At 47.8% G+C, this 27,719-nt stretch overlaps 1 protein-coding gene across 3 annotated transcripts; it reads right to left on the bottom strand.

Moving 5' to 3' along the window:
- Positions 1 to 26,929, bottom strand: LOC144610535 (shiftless antiviral inhibitor of ribosomal frameshifting protein homolog). Of its 3 annotated transcripts, none has more exons than XR_013549435.1 (9): positions 26,842 to 26,929; positions 18,542 to 18,686; positions 15,290 to 15,318; positions 13,865 to 13,888; positions 11,601 to 11,756; positions 7,903 to 8,006; positions 7,293 to 7,456; positions 5,478 to 5,841; positions 1 to 293 (listed from the first exon to the last, which is right to left on the bottom strand). XR_013549435.1 is itself a non-coding variant. In XM_078429316.1 (8 exons), the coding sequence occupies exons 1-8, from the start codon at positions 26,869 to 26,871 to the stop codon at positions 5,633 to 5,635; spliced, it is 861 nt and encodes a 286-aa protein (XP_078285442.1). In that variant the 5' UTR covers positions 26,872 to 26,929; the 3' UTR covers positions 5,453 to 5,632. The 3 variants fall into 3 exon arrangements, 1 of the variants encoding a protein (XP_078285442.1); XR_013549436.1 differs by having other exon boundaries at positions 1 to 290; XM_078429316.1 differs by lacking the exon at positions 1 to 293 and having other exon boundaries at positions 5,453 to 5,841.
- Positions 26,930 to 27,719: the final 790 nt, after the last annotated feature.

Genomic DNA, 27,719 nt, shown 5'->3' with positions numbered 1-27,719 from the left:
CAACATGCTAAGGTTGGCCAACAATATTGTCCCTGACCCCGACCATGTCCTGAACAGTGAATACGAATTGTTACCATCAAATCGGAGGTACAGGGTGCCAAGATTGAATAAGGTTAGACTGAAGCACTCTTTTGTGCACCAGTCAATCCTGAAACTAAACACGGGTCTCAATCCCAGATCAAATGTACGTTGAAGGGTCTTGAATGTGTCATCATTTGTGATTGTAATGTTATGGTGAATCCTCGTTTCTTGTATTACACTCTTTGTCTTTGTTGATGTTGCAAGTGGAGCTGCTGAGATGCAAGAAAAATGTTAGACTTGACCCGACAATAAAGTATTTTCGTATCGTATCGTAAATTAGACAGGAAAAGCACATTCTGCCTGCGCCAGGCTAAATAAATCAAGGATTGACACTAAATGCTGGAGTAACTCAGCAGGACAGGCAGCATCTCTGGAGAGAAGGAATGGGCGCCGTTTCAGGTCGAGACCCTTCTTCAGACTAGTTAGGGATAAGGGGCAACCAGAGATATAGACGATGATGTAGAGAGATAAAGAACAATGAACGAAAGAAATGCAAAAAAGTAACGACGATAAAGGAAACAGACCATTGTAGGCTGTTTGCAGGGTGAAAACGAGAAGCTGGTGCGACTTGGGTGGGGGAGGGATGGAGAGAGAGGGAATGCGGGGGCTACTTGAAGTTAGAGAAATCAATATTCATACCACTGGGCTGTAAGCTGCCCAAGCGAAATCTGAGAACTAATGTGAATAGGTGATTGATGGTTGGCGTGGAATCAATGGGGCCAAAGGCTTGTTTTCCATGTTGTATCTTTAAACTGAATTATTTTTCCCTCGGTGGCTTGATGGAGCCTGAGGGGATAGTGGAGGCAGAGGGTATTCCAACATTTAAAGAGTACATGGTATAGAAAGCTGCAGAGTAAGTGTGGCGTGAATGGGATGAGTGCAGATGGAGAATGGATGGACAGCACGGATATGGTTGGCTGAAGGGCCTCCTGCCACGATGTTTGACTTCTTCACTCCACGACTAATTGTGCAGAAGTCAAACATTTGCTCTGTCGTAGAACATAGCAACGTGCAGGACATAAACAGGCCCTTCGGCCCACAAAGGCGGTGCTAAACATGATGCCAAGATAAACGAATCTCATCTGCATGCACGATACATAACCCCCACCCCCCGCCATTCCCTGCACATAGAAAAAAGGTGCAGGAGTAGGCCATTCGGCCCTTCGAGCCAGCACCGCCATTCAACATGATCATGGCTGATCATCCAGAATCAGTACCCTGTTCCTGCTTTCTCCCCATATCCCTTGATTCCACTAGCCCGAAGAGCTAAATCTAACTCTCTCTTGAATACATATACCCATCTAAAAGCCTCTTTAATGCTCCAACCATAGCCGCCTCCATCACCAACCCTGTCAGTGCGTTCCAGATACCCACCACCCTCTGTGTAAAAAATGTGCCCGCGCATCTCCACTTGCCCTTCCCGCCTTAACGCAAGGCCCTGTAACTGTTGACATTTTGACCCTGGGGAAAAAGCTCCGACTGTCTACCCCATCTATGTCTCCTCTAATTTGATGTACTTTTACCTGGTCTCCCCACAATCTCGAACGTTCCAGAGGAAACAATCAAGGTTTGACCAATCTCTCCTTGTAGCTAATATTATAGACAATAGGTGCAGGAGGAGGCCATTCGGCCCTTCGAGCCAGCACCGCCATTCAATGTGATCATGGCTGATCATTCTCAATCAGTACCCCGTTCCTGCCTTCTCCCCGTTCCCCCTGACTCCGCTATCCAAAAACCGGACGTGACGTGAGAGGACGCTGGCGTTGTTTGTTCGCCGCTTCTCACCACTTCTATTTTTGGATTAATTTTGCCGTTTTTAAAAAGATTTCTCAGATTTGAAAAAATCCCTCTACTTAAACTAATCCTTCTGCTTGACCTGGTATCATCTGCCCAGCTCTTCCACCGCTGCCTCCGCACCCTTGGACTCCACACCCTTGGACCTCTCACTCCTGTCTGTGCTCCTGTCTCTGCTGGCTTGGACTGCTCCCCTGTGGGTTACCTGACAGCTAGCGCTGCAGTCATCAACTCGCTAACGCTACCGCTAGCCTGGCTGCCTGCTTGCCTGGCTACCTCCTCTGCCTGCACGTCCTCAGCTCCGTATTAACCCTCAGGCTGCTCAGCTTCCTCGGTCCTCATCGGCCTTGCTCTGGATCAGCCTGTTGTGCCTGCTGTGGCCTTTTGATCTCTCTGGGCTCGATGCTCCTTCGCTCCTGCCTGGCATGGCACTGAAGTACTTGGCTGCGAGGCTGCTCCAGCTCAACAACCACTCCACTCCGACATGCATCTCTGCCATCATCAACCACGGACTTCTACGACCACCCAGATACATCCACAGAGGCTCCGGTCACAAGTTTGTCTACTCCCAGACCGGTCACTCCATCCCTGCATTCTGGTCAGCTGATCGGACCTTGTCTGCTCCACTGGACTAAATCTACATCACCTCTCTGGTTCCGACCCCACCCTCTCTGATCACTTAGCCATCACCATGTCCGTCAACATTCCCACCCCAGCTCCAAAGCAAAAACGCAAAATAAACTTCCGCAAGCTGAACTCTGTTTCACCTACCTCGCTCTCATCCTCCCTCTCTGAAATAATGTCCGCCTCTCCCTTCGTTGACCTCCGCAGCCCCTCTGACCTCACTCACTACTACAACCGCACTCTCTCCTCCTGCCTCGACCAGCTTGCACCTATAAAAACCAAAACAGTTTCCTTCACCCACTCTGCTCCCTGGTTTACCCCTGAGCTCCGCGTGATGAAAACTCATGCCCGCCAACTTGAAAGACTCCGCAACAAAACAGGTCTCACAATTCACTCCCAAGCCTACAAAGACCACATACAGCACTATAAAGATGCCCTCTCCCATGCCCACTCCACCTACTACTCTCAAATAATTCACTCTGGCTCCGGAAACCCAAAAACACTCTTCTCTACAATAAACAAACTCCTCAGCCCCCTGGACACCATCTCCCAATCATTCACAGTTGACAAATGCACCACTTTCCTTTCATTCTTCCAAAGCAAAATAGACAACATCTACAGCACCTTAACCACCAACGCACCTGCTCCCCCTCAAACCACCTGCCCCCCCTTATCCTGTCAGCCCCTGCCTCAGTTCTCCCCAATCTCCACCACCGACCTCTCTGACCTCTTCACAGGAATAAAAACTGCCACCTGCTCTCTGGACCCCATCCCCTCCAGCTTTGTCAAGGCCTGCCTTCCTGCTCTCTCTCCACTTATCACTGCAACAGTAAACTCCTCCCTGTCCACTGGCATCGTCCCGCCATCCCTCAAAATCGCTGCTGTCACCCCCATTCTGAAAAAACCTGGTCTAAACCCTGACACCCCAAACAACTTCAGACCAATCTCCAACCTACCCTTTCTGTCCAAAGTTTTGGAACGTGCTGTAGCTTCCCAACTCAAATACCACCTCTCTACCAATAACCTGTATGAAACTTTCCAATCCGGATTCTGCTCAAACCACTGTACTGAAACTGCGCTCCTCAAAATCACAAACGACATTCTCCTCTCCTCCGACACTGGCAACCTCAACATCCTCATCCTACTTGACCTCAGCGCCGCCTTTGATACCATAAATCACTCCATTCTCCTCACCCGACTTGAAACCTCCCTTAACATCACCGGCACAGCCCTATCCTGGTTCAAATCTTACCTCTCTGACAGACACCAGTTCATCTCCATTAACAACTGTAAATCCCCCACAGCTCCCCTCCCCCAAGGTGTCCCCCAAGGCTCAGTCCTTGGCCCCCTCCTCTTCATCCTCTACCTGTTCCCCCTTGGTCAATTAATCCGCCGTCATGGTCTCAACTTCCACTGCTTCGCCGATGATATCCAGCTCCTCATCTCCACCAAGTCAATCTCCTCCACCACACACTCTACACTGACAAACTGCATTACTGAAATAAAATCTTGGCTTCAATCAAACTTCCTCAAACTCAATTGCAACAAATCTGAAATCATCATCATTGGTCCAAAAATGCTCACCAAATCCACCCAAAACTTCATCCTCAACATTGATGGTCTCCCAGTATCCACCTCACCTCACATCCGGAATCTTGGAATCATCCTTGATCAAACCCTCTCCTTCGACAAACACATCAAACACATCACAAAGACAGCCTTCTTCCACCTCAAAAACATTGCCCGTCTCCGTCCATCCCTCTCCTCCACAGCTGCAGAAACCCTCATCCACGCCTTCATCACCTCCCGTCTGGACTACTGCAACAGCCTCCTCTATGGCGCACCCTCAAAAATCATCAATAAACTTCAATACATTCAAAACTCCGCTGCCCGTCTACTCACACACACCTCGATCCGTGACCATATCACCCCCGTCCTTTATAAACTCCACTGGCTCCCCATCCCCCAGAGAATCCAGTACAAAATCCTCCTCATAACCTACAAAGCCCTCCATAACCTGGCCCCATCCTACCTGACCGACCTCCTCCACAGGCACACTCCCACCTGCACCCTCCGCTCTGCCACTGCCAATCTCCTATCCCCCCACATCCGGACTAAACTCAGATCCTGGGGGGACAGGGCTTTCTCCATCGCTGCTCCCACCCTATGGAACTCACTACCCCAAACCGTTAGAGACTCCCCCACACTCACCACATTCAAAACATCGCTGAAGTCTCACCTGTTCAGTACTGCCTTCAACCACTGAAGGTCACCTCACCTTCTGTCTCCTTTCTCTGTTCATTTATTTATTTACTTATTTATCTATTTATTCATTTCCCTATGTTCTCAAAATCTCTGTAAAGCATCTTTGAGTATATGAAAAGCGCTATATAAATAAAATGTATTATTATTATTATTATCCTTAAGAGCTCTATCTTGCTCTCTCTTGAATGCATTCAGAGTAGCATTCAGCATTCAGAGCAGTATTCAGGCAGCATTCTGGTCAACCTCCTCTCCACTTTCTCCGTTGCCTCCACATCCTCCTTATAATCGGGTGGACAGGCTGCATGCAACACCCCCATGCAGGTGGTTTAGTTTAGTTTAGAGATACAGCGTGGAAACAGACCCTTTGGTCCACTCTGATCAAGGATCACCCGTACACTAGTTCGATCCTACGCACTGGGGACGATTTACAGAAGCCAATTAACCTAGAAACCTGCACGTCTTTGGAGTGCGGGAGGAAACCGGAGCACCCGGAGGAAACCCACCCGGTCACCAGGGGACCGTGCAATTCCCGCACAGACGGCACCCGTAGTCAGGATGGAACCTGGGTCTCCGGCGCTGTGAGGCAGCAACTCTACCGCTGCGCCACCGTGACTATCTAAAACACACTACGGCCCTATCGGCAAGCCAAATGATTTCAGTAAATGCACAGAGTTGTAGAAGAGGGGTTTTAATTAAGGAGAATACCAGGCTACCTTTCTCTTGTTAGGTTGCAATGAACAACTTTGAACGCTGTGTGGTTGTCCGTATGTTTGAACCTTGCTGTGGGATGGAGTTGACATCTGGTCCGTGTCAATATTTACTCTGGGCAACAAGCTGAAGAGGTGGCAAACTGCAGGACTGTAGCAATTCATTCCTCATCGCTTCCCTCAGGGATCATATTGAGATCCTCCCGAATGATGTCTTCAACTCTGCACTCCATGAGGGAGCTCTGGCTGATGCAACTGGCCACGGTGGAGCCACTGGACTCGTGCGCATCGCAGGGGAGCAGGATCCTTGGTAGCCCGCGCGCTCTCCGCGTGCTGGGATGTACACAGTGGGTACCAGCAACGTAAGGCTCTGTAACACACAGGGCAACACGGGTGAACATGGGTGCCGCATACAGGTGGTCAATGTACAGTAGAGATACAGCGTGGAAACAGGCCCCTCGACCTCTGGTTGTCGACTCTCCCACTAGTGGAAACATCCTCTCGACATCCACTCCATCCAGGCCTTTCACATTTCGGTAAGTTTCAACGAGGTCCCCCCTCATCAATAGACAATAGGTGCAGGAGGAGGCCATTTGGCCCTTCGAGCCAGCACCGCCATTCAATGTGATCAAGGCTGATCATTCTCAATCAGTACCCCGTTCCTGCCTTCTCCCCATACCCCCTGACTCCGCTATCCTTAAGAGCTCTATCCAGCTCTCTCTTGAATGCATTCAGAGAATTGGCCTCCAATGCCTTCTGAGGCAGAGAATTCCACAGATTCACAACTCTGACTGAAAAAGTTTTTCCTCATCTCCGTTCTAAATAGCCTACCCCTTATTCTTAAACTGTGGCCCCTTGTTCTGGACCCCCCCAACATTGGGAACATGTTTCCTGCCTCTAACGTGTCCGACCCCTTAATAATCTTAAACGTTTCGATAAGATCCCCTCTCATCCTTCTAAATTCCAGTGTATACAAGCCTAGTCGCTCCAGTCTTTGAACATATGACAGTCCCGCCATTCCGGGAATTAACCTATAAACCAGCACGTCTTTGGAAGGTGGGAGGAAACTGGAGCACTCGGAGAAAACCCACGTGGTCACGTGGAGAACGTACAGATCCCACACAGACAGCACCCGTAGTCAGGATCAAACCGGGTCTTCGGCACTGTGAGGCAGCAACTCTATCGCTGCGACCCTCTCTATTCCCAGTTTAATTTCTGGAGCTATCATGGTGGGCTTTCAACACATTTTCAGCCCCCACCCTACCCCCCCCCCCCCCTGGAGGTCCCCATAGAGGTTTGGGTCAGCTCGGGTCTGAAGAAGTGTGCCGATAGAACTAGTGTACGGGTGATCATTGGTGGGCAACGGACTCGAACCGAAACGTCACCCATTCCTTCTCTCCAGAGATGGTGCCTGTCCTGTACGCTGAGTTAGATTTTTTTTTAGATTTAGAGATACAGCGCAGAAACAGGCCCTTCGGCCCACCGGGTCCGCGCCGCCCAGCGATCCCCGCACACTAACACTATCCTACACCCACAAGGGACAATTTTTTTTTCTCACAGTTGCCCAGCCAATTAACCTACAAACCTGTACGTCTTTGGAGTGTGGGAGGAAACCGAAGATCTCGGAGAAAACCCACGCAGGTCACGAGGAGAACGTACAAACACCGTACAGACGGCGCCCGTAGTCAGGATCGAACCTGAGTCTCCGGCGCTGCATTTGCTGTAAGGCAGCAGCTCTACCGCTGCGCCACCGTGCCGCCATCTTGTGTCCATGGTGTAAACCAGCATCTGCAGTTGCCTCCTACGCACCGGGTCAGTTACCTTGCCTGTTGCAACAATCTTCAGCACAGCAGCTGTGTGGCTCGCGTCGGTTGTGCCCGCCCCCGGGCTGCCTCCGCTGCTCCCTTGGCGGGAGGATACGGATGGGCAGGACGATGCTCCGGCATCTGTAGCACGGGGCAGGGAGACCCATCTGGCCATAGCTCCTGAAAGTGGGAAGCAGACACCGAGTCAACAACTCCGGACGATGGTCAACAAGAACCATCAATCTCCAGGCCATACTGCGGACCTGGCGTGGGAGAGACGGGACGGTGAGATCAAAGAGGGACCCAGTTTGTGGGAGGGTTGCCAAGAACAAAGATGGACCCAGTTTGTGGGAGGGTTGCCAAGAACAAAGATGGACCCAGTTTGTGGGAGGGTTGCCAAGAACAAAGATGGACCCAGTTTGTGGGAGGGTTGCCAAGAACAAAGATGGACCCAGTTTGTGGGAGGGCTGCCAAGAACAAAGATGGACCCAGTTTGTGGGAGGGTTGCCAAGAACAAAGATGGACGCAGTTTGTGGGAGGGTTGCCAAGAACAAAGATGGACCCAGTTTGTGGGAGGCGCCAAGAGCAAAAGGGGACCCAACCTGGTGGGTGCGCCAAGGTCTTACCTGAAAAAATAGTTGCAGTAGGGACAAGTGTATTCAGCCAAACCCCATTCCTGATCCCTCGGCACAGGGCAATATTTTTGTTTGCAACGACGACATCGTGATACCTGTGGAGAGAGGCCGTGCGATATCACGGCCGAATCCAGTTCTCAATCAGACCCATTAAAACCATAAATCCGAAAGTCAAGTTGGAAAGGGTACAAAGAAGATTTATGAGGATATTTCCAGGACTGGAGGGTCTGAACTACAGGGAGAGGTTGAGTAGACAATAGACAATAGACAATAGGTGCAGGAGTAGGCCATTCAATGCGATCATGGCTGATCACTCCCAATCAGTACCCCGTTCCTGCCTTCTCCCCATACCCCCTCACTCCGCTATCCTTAAGAGCTCTATCCAGCTCTCTCTTGAAAGCATCCAACGAACTGGCCTCCACTGCCTTCTGAGGCAGAGAATTCCACACCTTCACCACTCTCTGACTGAAAAAGTTCTTCCTCATCTCCGTTCTAAATGGCATACCCCTTATTCTTAAACTGTGGCCCCTTGTTCTGGACTCCCCCAACATTGGGAACATGTTTCCTGCCTCTAATGTGTCCAATCCCCTAATTATCTTATATGCTTCAATAAGATCCCCCCCTCATCCTTCTAAATTCCAGTGTATACAAGCCCAATCGCTCCAGCCTTTCAACATACGACAGTCCCGCCATTCCGGGAATTAACCTAGTGAACCTACGCTGCACGCCCTCCATAGCAAGAATATCCTTCCTCAAATTTGGAGACCAAAACTGCACACAGTACTCCAGGTGCGGTCTCACCAGGGCCCGGTACAACTGTAGAAGGACCTCTTTGCTCCTATACTCAACTCCTCTTGTTACGAAGGCCAACATTCCATTGGCTTTCTTCACTGCCTGCTGTACCTGCATGCTTCCTTTCATTGACTGATGCACTAGGACACCCAGATCTCGTTGAACTCCCCCTCCTCCTAACTTGACACCATTCAGATAATAATCTGCCTTTCTATTCTTACTTCCAAAGTGAATAACCTCACACTTATCTACATTAAACTGCATCTGCCATGTATCCGCCCACTCACACAACCTGTCCAAGTCACCCTGCAGCCTTATTGCATCTTCCTCACAATTCACACTACCCCCCAGCTTAGTATCATCTGCAAATTTGCTAATGGTACTTTTAATCCCTTCGTCTAAGTCATTAATGTATATCGTAAATAGCTGGGGTCCCAGCAACGAACCTTGCGGTACCCCACTGGTCACTGCCTGCCATTCCGAAAGGGACCCATTTATCCCCACTCTTTGCTTTCTGTCTGTCAACCAATTTTCTATCCATGTCAGTACCCTACCCCCAATACCATGTGCCCTAATTTTGCCCACTAATCTCCTATGTGGGACCTTGTCGAAGGCTTTCTGAAAGTCGAGGTACACCACATCCACTGACTCTCCCCTGTCAATTTTCCTAGTTACATCCTCAAAAAATTCCAGTAGATTTGTCAAGCATGATTTCCCCTTCGTAAATCCATGCTGACTCGGAATGATCCCGTTACTGCTATCCAAATGCTCAGCAATTTCGTCTTTTATAATTGACTCCAGCATCTTCCCCACCACTGATGTCAGACTAACTGGTCTATAATTACCCGTTTTCTCTCTCCCTCCTTTCTTAAAAAGTGGGATAACATTTGCTATCCTCCAATCCACAGGAACTGATCCTGAATCTATAGAACATTGAAAAATGATCTCCAATGCTTCCACTATTTCTAGAGCCACCTCCTTAAGTACCCTGGGATGCAGACCATCAGGCCCTGGGGATTTATCAGCCTTCAGTCCCATCAGTCTACCCAAAACCATTTCCTGCCTAATGTGGATTTCCTTCAGTTCCTCCATCACCCTAGGTTCTCCGGCCCCTAGAACATTTGGGAGATTGTGTGTATCTTCCTCAGTGAAGACAGATCCAAAGTAACGGTTTAACTCGTCTGCCATTTCTTTGTTCCCCATAATAAATTCCCCTGCTTCTGTCTTCAAGGGACCCACATTTGCCTTGACTATTTTTTTCCTCTTCACGTACCTAAAAAAACTTTTGCTATCCTCCTTTATATTATTGGCTAGTTTACCCTCGTACCTCATCTTTTCTCCCCGTATTGCCTTTTTAGTTAACTTTTGTTGCTCTTTAAAAGAGTCCCAATCCTCTGTCTTCCCACTCTTCTTTGCTATGTTATACTTCCTCTCCTTAATTTTTATGCTGTCCCTGACTTCCCTTGTCAGCCACAGGTGTCTCTTACTCCCCTTAGAGTCTTTCCACCTTTTTGGGACTCTATTCCTTGGAGCACAGGAGAATGAGGGGTGGTCTTATAAGATCATGAGAGGAATAGATCGGGTAGATGCACAGAGTCTGTTGCCCAGAGTAGCTGAATCGAGGACCAGAGGACATAGGTTTGAGGTGCAGGGGAAAAGATTTAATAGGATTCGGGTGGTAACATTTTCACACAAAGAGTGGTGGGTGTATGGAATAAGCTGCCAGAGGAGGTAGTTGAGGCAGGGACTATCCCAATGTTTAAGAAACAGTTAGACAGGTACATGGATTGGACAGGATTGGAGGGTTATGGACCAAACGCGGGCAGGTGGGACTAGTGTAGCTGGGACATGTTGGCCGGTGTGGGCAAGTTGGGCTGAAGGGCCTGTTTCCACACTGGATCACTCTATGACTCTATGAAAGTCAGAAAAACCGCAGTTGCTAGAATTCTGAAACAAACACAGAAAATGTTCGAAATATCCAACGGGTCAGGCAGCCTCTGTGGAGAGAGAAAACCAGAGCAGAGGTTTCAGCGACCTAGACGTTCAGTGTGAATTGGGAAGGGGAGAAAACAAGTTAGGTTTCAATGACAAAGAAGTTGGGACAGGCGTGGATAGGGCAAAGACAATATCTCAGTCTGCGTGAGATAAAAATGAGTTGGTGTAACAGGAAAACACAAAGTGCTGGAGGAACTTAGTGGGTCAGGCAGCATCTGTGGAAGGAATGGAGAGGTGACGTTTTGGGTTGGGAAACTTCTTCAAACTGATTGCAGTAGGGTGGAGCAAGGCTGGAAAAGAGAGGTTGAGGAGGGACAAAATCTGGCAACTGATATCCCACTTTTGAGTCCACTTGCCACACACTAGCGGCAATTTACAGAGGGCCAATTAACCGACAAACCCACATGCCTTTGGGATGTGGGAGGAAACCGGAGCACCCAGAGGAAACCCACGCTCACATCGCACGGGTTGAACGTCCAAACTCCACTCAGAGATCAGGGCAGCAGCTTTACCAGCTGCGCACTGTACCACCCTAGTATTGATTGCATTGAAATGAACACCTACATGTTTTTCCTAGTTTTAGATTTTAGACAGTGTGGAAACAGGCCCTTCCACTCACCGAGTCCGCGCCGGCCAGCGATCACCTCTAGGGACTATTTATAATGTTACCGAAGCCAATTAACCTCCAAGCCTGCACGTCTTTGGAGTGTGGGAGGAAACTGGAGCACCCGGGGAAAACCCACGAGGTCACGGGGAGAACGTACAAACTCCCTACAGACAGCACCCGTAGTCAGGATTGAACCCGGGTCTCTGGCGCTGTAAGGCAGCAACTCTACCGCTGTGCCACCGTGCTGCCCTGCTGACTGCCTGTAGCTTACAGTCTAATATTGTTGTGGCTTTACCTGTTTTCTCTCAGGTACATCACGCCACCAATCACGGTCACAAGTCAAGCAAGCAAACTGTCTCGGCTCGCGGGGAACCTCGTTTCTTCTTGCCGAGTTAAACATTTCCAAGTTCTCGGCTGTCAGCGGAAGAGCCCTTAGTCGGTCTGCAATGTGCTGGGTGAAAACAGAAAGTGAATACAATCACACGTCGAAAATGGAGGAGGCATTGGGGGTACTACATTGCAGAGTTTGACTTCCTTAAACAATTAACCACATGCATGGGAATAACACATGGTGCATCTGACAGAACTGCGACCTCACAGAGGGCCACAGACCAGCTGGAGAACTGACCGACTTGTCCTCGAGAACCACTGGGTTGGGAAAAGGGAAGAGGTGGGAAATAGACCAGGGCAAAACTCTGCTCTTAAGTAATATAATTTCTCTTTTATCACTCTCATTTCTTTTTAATAGTCTTGGAGTATCAAATAATTAAAGTGTGGGGGGGGGGGGAAGAGAGAGAGAGAGAGAGAGAGAGAGAGAGAGAGAGAGAGAGAGAGAGAGAGAGGTGTTTTATTGTCACATTGGGCCCAAACCTCTCCTGCATTGGTGCAGCACCCTCTCCTCCCCCCTCCCTCCACCCCCTCCCCCTCCCCCTCCCCCTCCCTCCCCCCTCCCTCCACCCCCCTCTCCCTCCCCCCCACTCAATCCCCCACTCTCTCTCCCTCTCTCCCCCCTCCCTCCCTAGGAGATAGATTTAAACTTAAAAATGTGAATAACTTTACAAATATAATACCGATTTCAATGAAACTTCTTCCATTAGCACCAAATGGCGAGTAAGGTGGGCCTAAAATTGTTGCGCTATCATGTGCCATTTTGGCTGTAGTTCAGGAACATACAAACAAACAAATAAACAAGAGTTTTAGTATATAGACGTCCCAGCAGAACAATAGCTTGGTATAAATGTAAATTGTCCCGTGTGTGGAGGATAGTGTTAGGATAGTGTGTACTGAGATGGGATTGTCTTACATGCAGCAGCACAACAGAATAGGGGCTCAGGACCTTCATCGGCCTGCTCGGCTCGGCCCTGGGACTTTCCTTCGCCCGGTGGGGGCTTCAAAAGTCGGGAGCCTCGATCGCCTCGTGGCACCACGGGAGAAGAATGAGGAGGAGATAAGACTTTTCTTTGCCTTCCATCACAGTGAGGGTGTGCCTGGAGCAATCGCTGTGATGGCTGTTTGTGTTAAAAATTGTAATTGTGTGTCTTGTGTTCTTTATTGTCTACTGCCGGACCCTGACGTGAGAGGACGCTGGCGCTATTTGTTCGCCGCTTCTCCGTCAGGACAGTTCGTTTGTTTGTTTTTATGTCTTGACTGTATTGTAAAGCGTCTTTGAGCATTTGGAAAAGCGCTATATAAAATAAATGTTTATTATTATTATTAATAGACATAGTACACACAGACACACATATATATATGTACACACAGACACACACACATATAGATCTACTGTATCTATATATATATGCATATAGATATACTGTATCTATCTATATATATATACACACACACGATGTATATATACACACACTATGTATACATATATACACACACACACTATGTATACACATATAGTGTATATATAGTATACATATACCATTGTGTGTGTGTGTGTGTGTGTATATATATACATATATATATGTGGGTATATATATATTTTTTTATATATATATATATATATATATATATATATATATATACACACATATATATATATATACACACACACAATGTATATGTATACTATATATACACTATATGCATGTGTGTGTATATAATATATATATATACATTTATATATCTATATATCTATATATATATTTATATATATATATATATATATATATATATATATATAGATATATAGATATATAAATGTATATATATATAGTATATACACACACATGCACACAAAAACAAACAAACAATAGTAATGCAAAAAGACAAACCGATGCCCCCAGGTCTATGTCGTTCAAAGCTTATTTGTAGATTTAATAGCCTGATGGCGATAGTTTATTGAGTTTAGAGATACAACGCAGAAACAGGCCCCTTCAGCCCACCGAGTCTGCCACTCTGGAGAAATGACTGTGTGAATTCACGCTACCTCGTGCCCACATGCCAGCATCTCTGCTACGTCATCGCACTACCCAAATTTTCCTTAGAATCCGCGGAATAAACCAGGTGACAATAAACTCAATGTGCAGCCTTGAGGGAGACTTGCATTACCTGTATGTCCTCATCTTCATTGTCCTGTGAAGAGAAGGATACAAGAGGCTTAAGGCACCAGCGGTGGAATAGCATCAATATGGTAACCTAAGCATTAGGTTTATTATGGGTAGGAAAATAACTGGTTCAAATCAAAGGTAGACACAAAATGCTGGAGAAACTCAGCGGGCCAGGCAGCATCTCAGGAGAGAAGGAATGGGTGACGTTTTGGGTCGAGACCCTTCTTCAGACTGATGTCAGGGGAGGGGGCGGGACAAAGATAGGATGTAGTTGGAGACAGGAAGACTAGCGGGAGAACTGGGAAGGGGAGGAGAAAGAGAGGGACAGAGGGACTATCTGAAGTTATTCAAGGGAGGGGGCTTTAACTTCAGATAGTTCCTCTGTCCCTCTCTTTCCCCTCCCACTTCCCAGTTCTCCCACTGTCTTCCTGTCTCCTACTACATCCTATCTTTGTCCCGCCCCCTCCCCTGACATCAGTCTGAAGAAGGGTCTCGACCCGAAACGTCACCCATTCCTTCTCTCCTGAGATGCTGCCTGACCCGCTGAGTTTCCCCACCATTTTATGTCTACCTTAGGTTTATTATTGTCATGTGTACCGACGTACAGTGAAAAGGTTTGTTTTACATGCTATCCAAACAGATCATTTCAAACTCAATTACAATAGATGGAGTAAATGGGAAGATAAGGGCAGAATATGGTTGTTAACATTCATAATTTCATAAGTTATAGCAGCAGAATTAGGCCATTCGGCCCATCAAGTCTACTCTGCTATTTAATCATGAATGATCTATCTTTCCCTCTCAACCCCATCTTCCTGCCTTCTCCCCATAAAACCGAACACACGTATTAATCAAGAATCTCCATCTTAAAAATATCAATTGAAGGCCTCCACAATGAATTCCAGATTTACCACCCTCTGATTAAAGAAATTCCTCCTTATTTACTGCACGTCCTTTAATTCTGAGGCTGTGCCCTCTGGTCCTAGACTCTCCCATTAGTGGAAACATCCTCTCCACATCCACTCTATCCAGGTCTTTCACTATTTGGTAGGTTTCAATGAGGTTCCCCGTCATCCTTCTAAACTCCAGCGAGCACAGGCCCAGTGCTGTCAAACGCTCATCATATGTTAACCCGATCATTCCTGGGATCATTCTTGTAAACCTCCTCTGGACCCTCTCCAATGCCAGCACATCCTCTCTCAGACACTGGGCCCATAGTGATAAACTTTCACTGACTCCAAGATCAATGTTTCCCTGTAAGGAGACCGACATGGAGACTGTTTGGCAACTCAGGTTACCACAAAACCTGCGGATGCCTCATTTGTAGCCTCTAATTGACGGGAACTCTGTCTCTTTGACTTGGAATAGTCCAATTCATTGAACAAACTGAAGATTTAACAGAAAATCTGGCAACGTTAGTCCTTACCTGAGGTCCAGGGTCATCATGATCTGAATCTGTAACCAAATAAATAAGAAAGTTACCAGAATTACGTTTGCCTCAGTTGTTTTGGTCAAGTTAACGAGTAAATATAAAGTCAACTATCTGCTCCCCAATCACCTTGACCAGAGTGCATGCTCTTGGTTGTATAGTGATCCTGTCTACTTTAGGTGCCAATTAGATCATCTCAACTCAAGGAGCGTTGTTGGGAGGGGATTGAAGTTCCAGTTCATGTTATAGGAGCAGAATTAGGGCATTCGACCCGTCGAGTCTACTCTGCCATTCAATCACCCCTGATCCATCTCTCCCTCCTAACCCCATTCTCCTGCCTTCTCCCCGAAACCCCGGACACCCTTCCGGATGGGATTTGGACAGCTACATGGAAACTTTGGTCATGTACTGGGATTCAACATCCGTGGAGGTTGGGCAACACCAAAGTGTGGGAGAAGATAAGAGACAGAGAGGGCGTGAAGAGAGATAGCCTTTGGTGTGACACCAGTCCTTTCATATGGAAGATTGTCAATTGGATCTGGTCACTGATGCACCCTGGATAACTATTGCTTGACACACAGAGGATGAAGTATAATTGCAAATGTTAACTTGTAACCAGGTCAACCGTTGATGATTACAATTGACTCTTGTGCAAGGACAATTGTGCCTGGAATCACTTTTACAAAACCTGGATTTCAGGTTCCTTTATTATAACATTCAGAAACACAAGAGTGGCACAGCTGGTCGAGCTGCAGTCTCACAGAGCCAGAGACCTGGGTTCAATCTTGATCTCGGGTGTTGTCTGCGTGGAGTTTGCATGTTCTCCCTGTGACTGTTCTGCTGTCCGTAAAATTACCCCTAGTGTCCAGGGAGTGGATGAGAAAGTGGGATAACATAGAACTAGAGTGAACAGTGATGGTCGGCATGCACTTGGTGGGCCGAATGGCCTGTTTCCATGCTGTATCTCTAAACTACAAACTAAACCTTGGGCGGCACGGTGGCGCAGCGGTAGAGTTGCTGCCTTACAGCGAATGCAGCGCCGGAGACTCAGGTTCCATCCTGACTACGGGCGCCGTCTGTACGGAGTTTGTACGTTCTCCCCGTGACCTGCGTGGGTTTTCTCTGAGATCTTCAGTTTCCTCCCACACACCAAAGACGTACAGGTTTGTAGGTTAATTGGCAGGGCACAATTGGCAGGGCACAATTGGCAGGGCAAATGTTTAAAAAAAAAAATTGTCCCTAGTGTGTGTAGGATAGTGTTAATGTGCGGGGATCACTGGGCGGCGCAGACCCGGTGGGCCGAAGGGCCTGTTTCCGCGCTATATCTCTAAATCTAACAAAAAATCTAAAACATGTGGACAGTTGGTCAGTGCTAAGAGACAGGCCACTTTGTGATTTCTTATGTGCCAATTCTCTTCCACCAAACGGGGGTCTAGTTTAATTTAGTTTATTGTCACGTGTACCGAGGTACCGTGAAAGGCTTTTTGTTGTTGCGTGCTAACCAGTCAGAGGAAGATGATTACAATCAAGCCGTCCACCGTGTACAGTGACAGGATAAAGGGAATGGCGTTTAGTGCAAGATAAAGTCAAGTCCAATTAAATATAGAGTGGGATTCTCCAGTGAGGTAGATGGGAGGTCAGGACTGCTCTCCAGTTGGTGGTAGGATGGTTCAGTTGCCTGATAACAGCTGGGAAGAAACTGTCCCTGAATCTGGAGGTGTGGGTTTTCACACTTCTGTGCCCCTTGCCTGATGGGGGAGGGGAGTAGAGGGTGTGACCGGGGGTGAGACTGGTCCTTGGTTATGCTGCTGGCCTTGCCGAGGCAGCGTGAGGTGTAGATGTAGGGGCATTGCCTCATAAACCCAGTCTCTGAACCTTGTATTCTGAGTTTCATCACCTCGTTGGAGCTCTAATGGACGAGTCTCACTCTCTCTTGACTTAAAGCTCCCAGGTGCGGACCAGGGGCTGGGCTCAAGAGAAGATGTCCTGTCCTTCTTGGGCAAAGGCCTTGCAAAGCCAGTCCCGATCCAAGAATGAGAGTGGGGCGTGCAACCCATCTCTCTGGCCCACAGCGCCAGCCATTGAAGAGTGATTGCGTTCATGTTCGTAAGTATTAGGAGCAGAATTAGGCCATTTGGCCCATCGAGTCTACTCCGCCATTCAATCATGGCTGATCCGCCATTCAATCAATCAAACTTCCTCAAACTCAATTGCAACAAATCTGAAATCATCATCATTGGTCCAAAAACGCTCACCAAATTCACCAAATCCACCCAAAACTTCATCCTCAACATTGATGGTCTCCCAGTATCCACCTCACCCCACATCCAGAATCTTGGAATCATCCTTGATCAAACCCTCTCCTTCGACAAACACATCAAACACATCACAAAGACAGCCTTCTTTACCTCAAAAACATTGCCCGTCTCCGTCCATCCCTCTCCTCCACAGCTGCAGAAACCCTCATCCACGCCGTCATCACCTCCTGTCTGGACTACTGCAACAGCCTCCTCTATGGCGCACCCTCAAAAATCATCAATAAACTTCAATACATTCAAAACTCCGCTGCCCGTCTACTCACACACACCTCGATCCGTGACCATATCACCCCCGTCCTTTATAAACTCCACTGGCTCCCCATCCCCCAGAGAATCCAGTACAAAATCCTCCTCATAACCTACAAAGCCCTCCATAACCTGGCCCCATCCTACCTGACCGACCTCCTCCACAGGCACACTCCCACCTGCACCCTCCGCTCTGCCGCTGCCAATCTCCTATCCCCCCACATCCGGACCAAACTCAGATCCTGGGGGGACAGGGCTTTCTCCATCGCTGCTCCCACCCTATGGAACTCACTACCCCAAACCGTTAGAGACTCCCCCACACTCACCACATTCAAAACATCGCTGAAGTCTCACCTGTTCAGTACTGCCTTCAACCACTGAAGGTCACCTCACCTTCTGTCTCCTTTCTCTGTTCATTTATTTATTTACTTATTTATCTATTTATTCATTTCCCTATGTTCTCAAAATCTCTGTAAAGCGTCTTTGAGTATATGAAAAGCGCTATATAAATAAAATGTATTATTATTATTATTATTATCTATCCCTCCCTCCTAACCCCATTCTCCTGCCTTCTCCCCATAGCCCCAGACACCTATTGTGGGTGTTCAATGTTCACTCTAGTACCATGTTGTCCCACGTTCTCATCTACTGCCTACACACGAGGGCATAGTGGTTACAAACGTACCTTCACCTTGCTCCTTCAGCCGAATGATGTCTTGTGCCACCCTGTCGTAGTCATTGGCGTAGCGGACCATCAGGGTCCCGGCGGTGTCCACGGGGATCTCATTGGCGTGGAACAGCTCTCTCAGGCGCCTGGTGCTCTTCTCCAACTGTCAGCAAAACCAACAAAATTGCGAGACTTGGCAGTTTCATGTTCCATCGTTGCAGCTGCTGCCTCACAGCACCGCCACAGACCCGGGTCCAATCCCGACCTGGGTTCGACGCTGTCTGTCCGTGTGGAGTTTACAAGTGGGTTTCCCTCCCGGGGGGGGCTCCAGTTTCCTCCCACATTTGGGGGCGGCACGGTGGCGCAGCGGTAGAGTTGCTGCCTCACAGCACCAGAGACCCGGGTTCCATCCTGACCACGGGTGCTGTCTGTACGGAGTTTGTGCTTTCTCTCCAAGACCCACGTGGGTTTTCCCCTGGTGCTCCGGTTTCCTCCCACACTCCAAAGACGTACAGGACTGTAGGGTAATTGGCTTGGTACAATTGTAAACTGTCCCTAGTGTGTGTGTGTGTGTGGGATAGTATTAGTGTGCGGGGATCGCTGGTCGGCCTGAACTTGGCGGGCAGAAGGGCCTGTTTCCATGCTGTATCTCAAAAAGAAACGAAACTAAACTGTATTCTGCACCCTGAATCTTCCTCTCTGCTCGACCTCTTGTTATTGAGTTTAACTTGATTGTATTTGTGTGCAGTATCATCTGATTGGATGGCATGGATAACAAAGCTGTTTACTGTACCTCAGTACACATGGCAATAAATGGTTCGATGGTGGTCTATTATACCCGGTACACTTGACAATAAGAAACCTAAAACTAAAACTGCAGTTCTTGTGTCGATGTAGTTGTGTGTGCTTTGCTAGCTTATACCTTCCTTCAAAAGTGGTCAAATGTATAAGCTCATAAGGCACAGAACCAGGCCCTTCAGTCCACCAAGTCTGTGCTAGCCATTAACTAGTCTCAATGCATATTGATGCTATTTACCAACACTTGGGCGTTGTCTTCTATGCTTTGGTGATTTGGATTCATGCTTCTCAAATGTTGTACGTGTCTGTACCTGCACCACCCATTCATTTAACTTCCCCATTTCATTTCCGCTGCCGCCAAGCATCAATGGTGCTTTAGTTTTTAAAATACTGCATGGAAGCAGGCCCTTCGGCCCACCGAGTCCATGCCGACCATCGATCACCCATTCACACTAGTTCTATGTTATCCCATTTTCTCATCTTCGAAACTTAAGTTTAGAGATACAGCGCGGAAACATGCCCTTCGGCCCATCGAATCCGCGCTGACCGGCGATCCCTGCACACTAACACACTAGGGACAATTTACAATTTCACAAGCCAGTTAATCTACAAACCTGTACGTCTTTGGGAGTGTGGGAGGGAACAGGAGCTGCGGGGGAAAACCCACGCGGGTCACGGGGAGAACGGACGAACCGCGTACAGGCAGCGCCCGTAGTCAGGATGGAACCCGGGTCTCCGGCGCTGTAAGGCAGCAACTCTACCGCTGCGCCACCGTGCCACCGTAGTTCTCAGCATTGCAGCACATCAGCTCCATAGACAAAGTCCAATGTCCGCAAAGAGGTAGAGGTGACTCGGACTGTACCCGAGCAGATGCTGGTTAACAAAAAAAAAACACAAAGTGCTGGAGTAACTCAGCGGGTCAGGCAGCATCTCTGGAAGACATGGATAGGTGAGCTTTCAGGTCGGGACTCTTCTTCAGGCTGATTGAAGGGTACTGATTGATTGATTGATACTGGAAAAGAGGTTGGGGGCAGAGTTTTTCCACCCTCACCTGTATCCACCTATCACTTGCCGGTCTTTGTCCCACCCCCCACCTCTCCTTTCCATCATCCTCCCCCACTTCAACCGCTCGGTAGAAGGCGTCCCGACCCGAAATGTCACCTGTCGACTCCTTCCACCAATTCTGCCTGACCCACTGAGTTCCTCCAGCACTTTGTGTTTTGCTTAGGATCCCAACGTCTGCAGTTCCTTGTGTCACCCAAGACCTTTAGCTCAGCACTGATTTGGAATATAAACGCGAAGACTCCGATTTATAAGGATCCTTACACAAACCAGGATGTGCTAAAGTACTCTGCAACCAAATAAATATTTTCGTTACAACTCTCTGCACTTTATCCAACACACTTTTGTCTTCTTTTCATCTCTACAATTGTCCACTCGTCTGCTAATCAAACCCCCCCCACCTGCATCAACCTACCACTTATGATAGACACAAAAAACTAGAGTTGCTCAGCGGGTCAGGCAGCGTCTCTGGAGAAAAGGAATATGTGACGTTTCGGGTCGAGAATCTCCTTCAGCCTGTCCCGCTGAGTTACCCCAGCTTTTTTAGTCTACCTTCAGTTTAAACCAGCTCCTTCCTACCCAACCTATCACTTGCCAGGCTTTGTCCTATCCCTATATTATTTACAAAATGCTGGAGCAATAGACAATAGACAGTAGGTGCAGGAGTAGGCCATTCGGCCCTTCGAGCCAGCACCGCCATTCAATGTGATCATGGCTGATCATTCTCAATCAGTACCCCCCCGTTCCTGCCTTCTCCCCATACCCCCTGACTCCGCTATCCTTAAGAGCTCTATCTAGCTCTCTCTTGAATGTATTCAGAGAATTGGCCTCCACTGCCCTCTGAGGCAGAGAATTCCACAGAGTAACTCAGCAGGTCAGGCAGCATCTCGGGAGAGAAGGAATGGGTAACGTTTCGGGTCGAGACCCTTTTTGTCCTATCCCTATCTCTCTTTTCCAGCTTGCTCCCCCCCCCCCCCCCCCCCCCCACTACTACAATCAGTCTGAAGAAGGGTCCCGACCCATTCGTCTGTCCATTCTCTCCAGAGATGCTGCCTGACCCGCTGAGTTACTCCAGCTTTTTTTTTGGACTCTGCATCTGAATTACGACAGTGGATCTCAATGTGGAAACAAAAACCTGAAAGGAAAACGTGCCAGAGATTCTTGTCGGGAAAACTTTGACCTTTCTTTGGATGAGTCAACAACTTTGAGGGTTGCTGGTCAGCGTGACAAGAGAACACTGAGTTCTGGAAACTTCCAAAGAGCTCACACAATGTGACTAATCGAGTGTGGATATACACAAAGTGCAGGGGTGACTCAGTGGGACAGGCAACGTCTCCGGAGAGTAGGAATGGGTGATGTTTCTGTTCGAGGGGTGCGTAGGGGTTGTGTAACATAGACATAGAAAACATAGAAAAATAGGTGCTGGAGTACCTGACTTTTTCAGTCAGAGAGTTGTGAATCTGTGGAATTCTCTGCCTCAGAAGGCAGTGGAGGCTAATTCTCTGAATGCATTCAAGAGAGAGCTAGATAGAGCTCTTAAGGATAGCGGAGTCAGGGGGTATGGGGAGAAGGCAGGAACGGGGTACTGATTGAGAATGATCAGCCATGATCACATTGAATGGCGGTGCTGGCTCGAAGGGCCGAATGGCCTCCTCTTGCACCTATTGTCTATTGAGTAGGTCATACGGCCCTTCGAGCCAGCACCGCCATTCAATATGATCATGGCTGATCATCCAAAATCATTACCCCGTTCCTGCTTTCTCCCCAAATCCCTTGATTTCTTTAGCCCTGAGAGCTAAATCTAACTCTCGCTTGAAAACATCCAGTGAATTGGCCTCCACCGCCTTCTGTGGCAGAGAATTCCACTCTCTGGGTGAATAGGTTCTTCCTCATCTCAGTCCTAAATGGCCTGCCCCTTATTCATAAACTGTGACCCCTGGTTCTGGACTCCCCCGACATGGGGAACATTTCTCCTGCATCTAGGCTGTCCAATCCTTTTGGCATGGACTACCATGGAAAGGGGTAGTGAGGACGTTTTAATAACAATATTGCCTCCAAGAAGGTTGTGCGGGAGGAATAACGTGTGGCAGCAAATGAAAACCTGGCTCAAATAAACTGGATTAATTATTAAGTAGAGATAAGGAACTGTAGATGTTGGTTTACACAAAACGGGCACAAAGTGCTGGAGTAACTCAGCAGGTCAGGCAGTAACTCTGGAGAGAATGGAGGTGATGCTTCGGGTCAAAGAAGGGTCTCGACCTGAAATGTCACCCATCTCTTCTCTCCAGAGATGCTGAGTTACTCCAGCACTTTGTGTCTATCTTCGCCAAACCAGCATCTGCAGTTCCTTCCTGCACATGTCACCTATCCATGTTCTCCAGGGATGCTGCCTGTCCTGCTGGTTTTCCCCCAGCACTCTGTGTCCTTTTAGTTTAATTATTGATTTAACTCTTATCGATTTTCAATTAAGGTCACCCAGTCTTAGTTTCCCCTCCCCCCACCCCCCAGTAGAGAGAACCGGTTCAGCCCAGAATATACAGGATCTTTAGACTTTAGAGATACAACGTGGAAACAGGCCCTTCAGCCCAAGTCCACCAGCGATCACCCCGTAAACTAGCGAAGGTATTTATTCACAAAATGCTGGAGTAACTCAGCGGGTCAGGCAGCATCTCAGGAGAGAAGGAATGGGTGACATTTCGGGTCGAGACCCTTCTTCAGACTGACTCATCCACGTTGAAGAAGCTTGCTCCGCCCCATACACTGGCACTATCCTATACACTAGGGACAAGTTACAATTTACAGAAGCCAACTAACCTACAAATCTGCACGTCATTGGATTCAGTGGGCTGAAGGGCCTGTTTCTGTGCTATATGACTCTATGAGTCCATGACTTTATAATCTGTGCACAAGGAAGACAGTTTTTCCACTGGCTTGTGTAGTTTTGGTTTAGTTAAAGATACAGCATGGGAACAGGCCCTTCTGCCCACCACGTCCATGCTGACCGTCGATCCATTCACACTAGTTCTATGATTTCCCACTTTCTCGTCCATTCCCGACAACACTGGGAGAAAATTAGAGGCCAATTCACCTATACAAAAACTAAACCATTAACCTACAAACCCACATATCTTTGGGATGTGGGAGGAAACCGGAGCACCCGGATGAAACCCGGGGTGGTCACGGGGTGAACGTGTAAAACGCCACACAGACAGCGTCCGTAGTCAGGGTCGAACCTGGATCTTTGGTGCTGTGAGGCAGCAACTCTACCACTGTGCAACAGGATCCTTGCAGTTCAAGATTGGAAACCTCTCACTTTCATTGTTCACAGGTAGTTGTTTCAGACCTGCACGGCAGGTTTCTGGCAGCAACAGAAAATGCAATTGATGCTCCTGCATAACCAGTTGCCAGGGCAACACAGTGGCAGAGTTGCTGCTTCACAGCACGCGAGGCCCAGGTTCAATCCTGACTACGGGGCGCTGTCTGTGTGGCGTTTTACACGTTCACTCCGTGACCGCGTGGGTATTCTCCGGGTGCTCCGGTTTCCTCCCACATCCCAAAGATGTGTGGGTTTGTAGGTTTGAAACCCAGTCTGAAGAAGGGCCTCGGCCCAAAATGTCACCCATTCCTTCTCTCCGGAGACGCTGCCTGACCTGCTGAGTTACTCCAGCATTTTGTGAATAAATACCTCGGGTTTGTAGGTTAACGGTTTAGTTTTAATATAGGTTTGTATAGGTGAATTGGCCTCTGTAATGTTCTCCCAGTGTTGTCGGGAATGGACGAGAAAGTGGGAAATCATAGAACTAGTGTGAATGGATCGACAGTCAGCATGGACGTGGTGGACAGAAGGGCCTGTTCCCATGCTGTATCTCTAACTAAACCAAAACTACACAAGCCAGTGGAAAAACTGCCTTCCTTGTGCACAGATATAAAATCATGGACTCAATAGAGATATACAGCACAGAAACAGGCCCTTCAGCCCACTGAATCCAATATCCATCACGCAGTGTTTATTACACTAAGCACAAAGTGCTGGAGTAACACAACGGGTCAGGCAGCATCTTTGGAAGGGATAGACAGACCAGGTTTGGGTCTGTACACCTCTTCTTCACAATGTTCCTACTCAAACACATTTTATTCTCCACACATTCCCATCCCAGCTCTCGGGGCTGGTGGAATCAAGGGATATGGGGAGAAGGCAGGCACGGGTTACTGATTGTTGATGATCAGCCATGGTCAAAATGAATGGCGGTGCTGGCTCGAAGGGCCAAATGGCCTCCTCCTGCACCTATTTTCTATGTCTCTAATTGCTCTGTCTCCTAGATCCTCCCAGTGCTCTAGATGCGAGGAATAAGTCACAGTGGTCAATTAACCACCTAACAATCTGCACGCATTTGTAATGTGTTAGTCACTCCGGCTTCCTGTTTTCACCCAACAAACATCTAACAATGTCCTGTTTCCTTCATCATCGTTACTTGTTTTGCTTACGTTGTTCTTCATCTCTCCAAATCATCGTCTGAGACTCTCGTTTCCCTTATCCCTGACCAATCTGAAGAAGGGTCTTGACCCGAAACGTCACCCATTCCTTCTCTCCAGAGATGCTGCCTGACCCGCTGAGTTACTCCAGTTTTCTGTGTCTATCTTCCAAAAATGGATAGGACAGGTTTTGGAGGGATATGGACCAAATGCTGGCAGGTGGGACTAGTATAGCTGGGTCAAGTTGGGTGGTGTGGGCCGAAGGGCCTGTTTCCATGCTGTATCACTCTGTGACTCTAAAAAACCTACATTATCACAGTGAGAATGTACTAACTCCACACACACACACACACACACAGCACCGGAGGTCAGGATTGAACTGTTTGCTGGACTTATGAGGCAGCAGCACTACCCGATGCTTAATTGATGTTGTGGGATCTGTGGCAGCCCATTTTGACGGTGGCACAGCGGGTAGAGCTGCTGCCTCACAGTGCCAGGGACCCGGGTTCAATCCTGACTTCGGGTGCTGTCTGTGTGGAGTTTACATGCTCTTCCTGTGACCGCGTGGTTTTCCTCCAGGTGCTCTGATTTCCCCCCACATCCCAAGGACGTGCGGGTCTCAAGGTTCATCGACCTCTGTGAATGATGCCTTATTGAGCATAGAGAGCGGGCGTGAATGTGGGATAACATAAAAACATAAAATGAGTGTGGATAGTTGGTCAATGGTCAGCATGGGACTTGATGGGCCTGTTTCCATGCTGCTGTCTCTAAACTACACACACATATCAGGGGTGTCAGGGGTTATGGGGAGAAGGCAGGAGAATGGTGTTGAGAGGGAAAGACAGATCAGCCACGATTGAATGATGGAGTAGACTTGACGGACCGAATGGTCTAATTCTGCTCCAATCAGTTCTGAACACACACACTCACATACAAGTAGAGACACACACACACGCAAGTAGTTACACACATGTAGACACACACACACACACATGAATAAATAAAATATATAAATATATGATTATTTCTCATGTCTACTTCCTCCAAATTAGATAAGCAAGGAAGAAAAACCTAACAGCAAGGAACTGGGCAGCTGCCTGACAAAGGCACAAAGTGTTGGACTAACTCAGCCAGTTAAGCAGCATCTCTGGAGAATATAGATAAGACGTACAGGTATGTAGGTTAATTGGCTGGGTAAATGTAAAATTGTCCCTAGTGGGTGTAGGATAGTGTTAATGTACGGGGATCGCTGGGCGGCACGGACTTGGTGGGCCGAAAAGGCCTGTTTCCGGCTGTGTATATATGATATGATGATATGATATGATATGGCGTATATGAGAATATAGATAAGATGGCGTATATGAGAATATAGATAAGATAGATAAGAATTGTTGCACTGTTCGATAACTGCAATATTCTCCTTGAATCCATATCCCGTTTAATTCCGGCAGAAAAGAAACCCTGGTTTATCTTAGTTAAGTCTTTGATTAACTCTACCCAACTCCCTAAACCTCAGATAGACCCAAAAAAGCTGGAGTAACCTAGTGGGTCAGGCAACAACTGTGGAGAAAAGGAATAGGTGACATTTTGGGTCAAGACCCTTCTTCGGACTGAGAGACAGGGGAGAGGGGAAAAACCTCCATGGCTTTTTCAGGGGAAGTTGGGCATGAGAGAGCATGAAGCAGAAATCTTTATCATATCATATATCATATCATATATATACAGCCGGAAACAGGCCTTTTCGGCCCTCCAAGTCCGTGCCGCCCAGTGATCCCCGCACATTAACACTATCCTACACCCACTAGGGACAATTTTCACATTTACCCAGCCAATTAACCTACATGTACCTGTACGTCTTTGGAGATTATTCCCGATGGTGCCAACTGATCTTGGTACAATCGTTCAGTTAAGCACAGTTGAGAATCTTTCTTTAACGATGTCCAACATCTGCAAAGACCACCAAAAATATAATGCAAAGAAGTTACCTCAATTTCATCGTCCATTTCCTGATGCATGCTGCCTTCGGGCTGCTTGCTGTAAGCTTACCTTTGGGCTGCTGTAAGCTTATCTTTGGTTTCATTTTCAATTTCCTGGTCTGCACCAGCTCATTTGATTATTGGGCCATGCAGTGGGTTGGAGATTTGATGCATAAATTAAAGGTTGGGTTAAGCTTTTGTTTTGCTGCATGAATATTTGAATCTTACCGCAACTGGAGTGAAAGAGTTGTTACTTTATGTTTTTGCATGAGACAATTTTAGTCCGAAGATAGATACAAAAAGCTGGAGGAACCCTTCTTCTCGGCCTGAAATGTCACCCATTCCTTCTCTCCAGAGATGCTGCCTGTCCCGCTGAGTTACTCTAGCATTTTGTATCTATCTTCGGTTTAAACCAGTATCAATCTGCATTTCCTTCCTACACATTGTGGTTTAGACATATGCCCGGGTATTGATGCAATAATACAAAGGATTTAACTTTTATAATTTTACCGTAAAATGTAAAACTCTTGATTTTACTGTTATAGACAATAGGTGCAGGAGGAGACCATTCGGCCCTTCGAGCCAGCACCGCCATTCAATGTGATCATGGCTGATCATTCTCAATCAGTACCCCGTTCCTGCCTTCTCCCCATACTCCCTGACTCCGCTATCCTTAAGAGCTCTATCCAGCTCTCTCTTGAATGCATTCAGAGAATTGGCCTCCACTGCCTTCTGAGGCAGAGAATTCCACAGATTCACAACTCTCTGGCTGAAAAAGTTTTTCCTCATCTCAGTTCTAAATGGCCTTCCCCTTATTCTTAAACTGTGGCCCCTTGTTCTGGACTCCCCCAACATTGGGAACATGTTTCCTGCCTCTAACGTGTCCA

The sequence above is a fragment of the Rhinoraja longicauda genome, chromosome 37 (genome assembly GCF_053455715.1).
Source record: "Rhinoraja longicauda isolate Sanriku21f chromosome 37, sRhiLon1.1, whole genome shotgun sequence".
In the NCBI taxonomy this organism is placed as follows: domain Eukaryota; kingdom Metazoa; phylum Chordata; class Chondrichthyes; order Rajiformes; family Arhynchobatidae; genus Rhinoraja; species Rhinoraja longicauda.
The sequence above is the reverse complement of the archived record's forward strand: the minus strand, read 5'-3'. Positions and strand labels throughout refer to the sequence as shown.

Coding starts and splice junctions, on each gene's coding strand:
- LOC144610535 (XM_078429316.1), bottom strand. CDS start 26,871: ATGCATCAGGAAATGGACGATGAAATTGAG. Junction 18,687..26,841: donor AAATGGACGATGAAATTGAG/GTAACTTCTTTG, acceptor TTTTGCTGACAG/TTGGAGAAGAGCACCAGGCG. Junction 8,007..11,600: donor ATGTACCTGAGAGAAAACAG/GTAAAGCCACAA, acceptor CTCTCTCCACAG/GTATCACGATGTCGTCGTTG.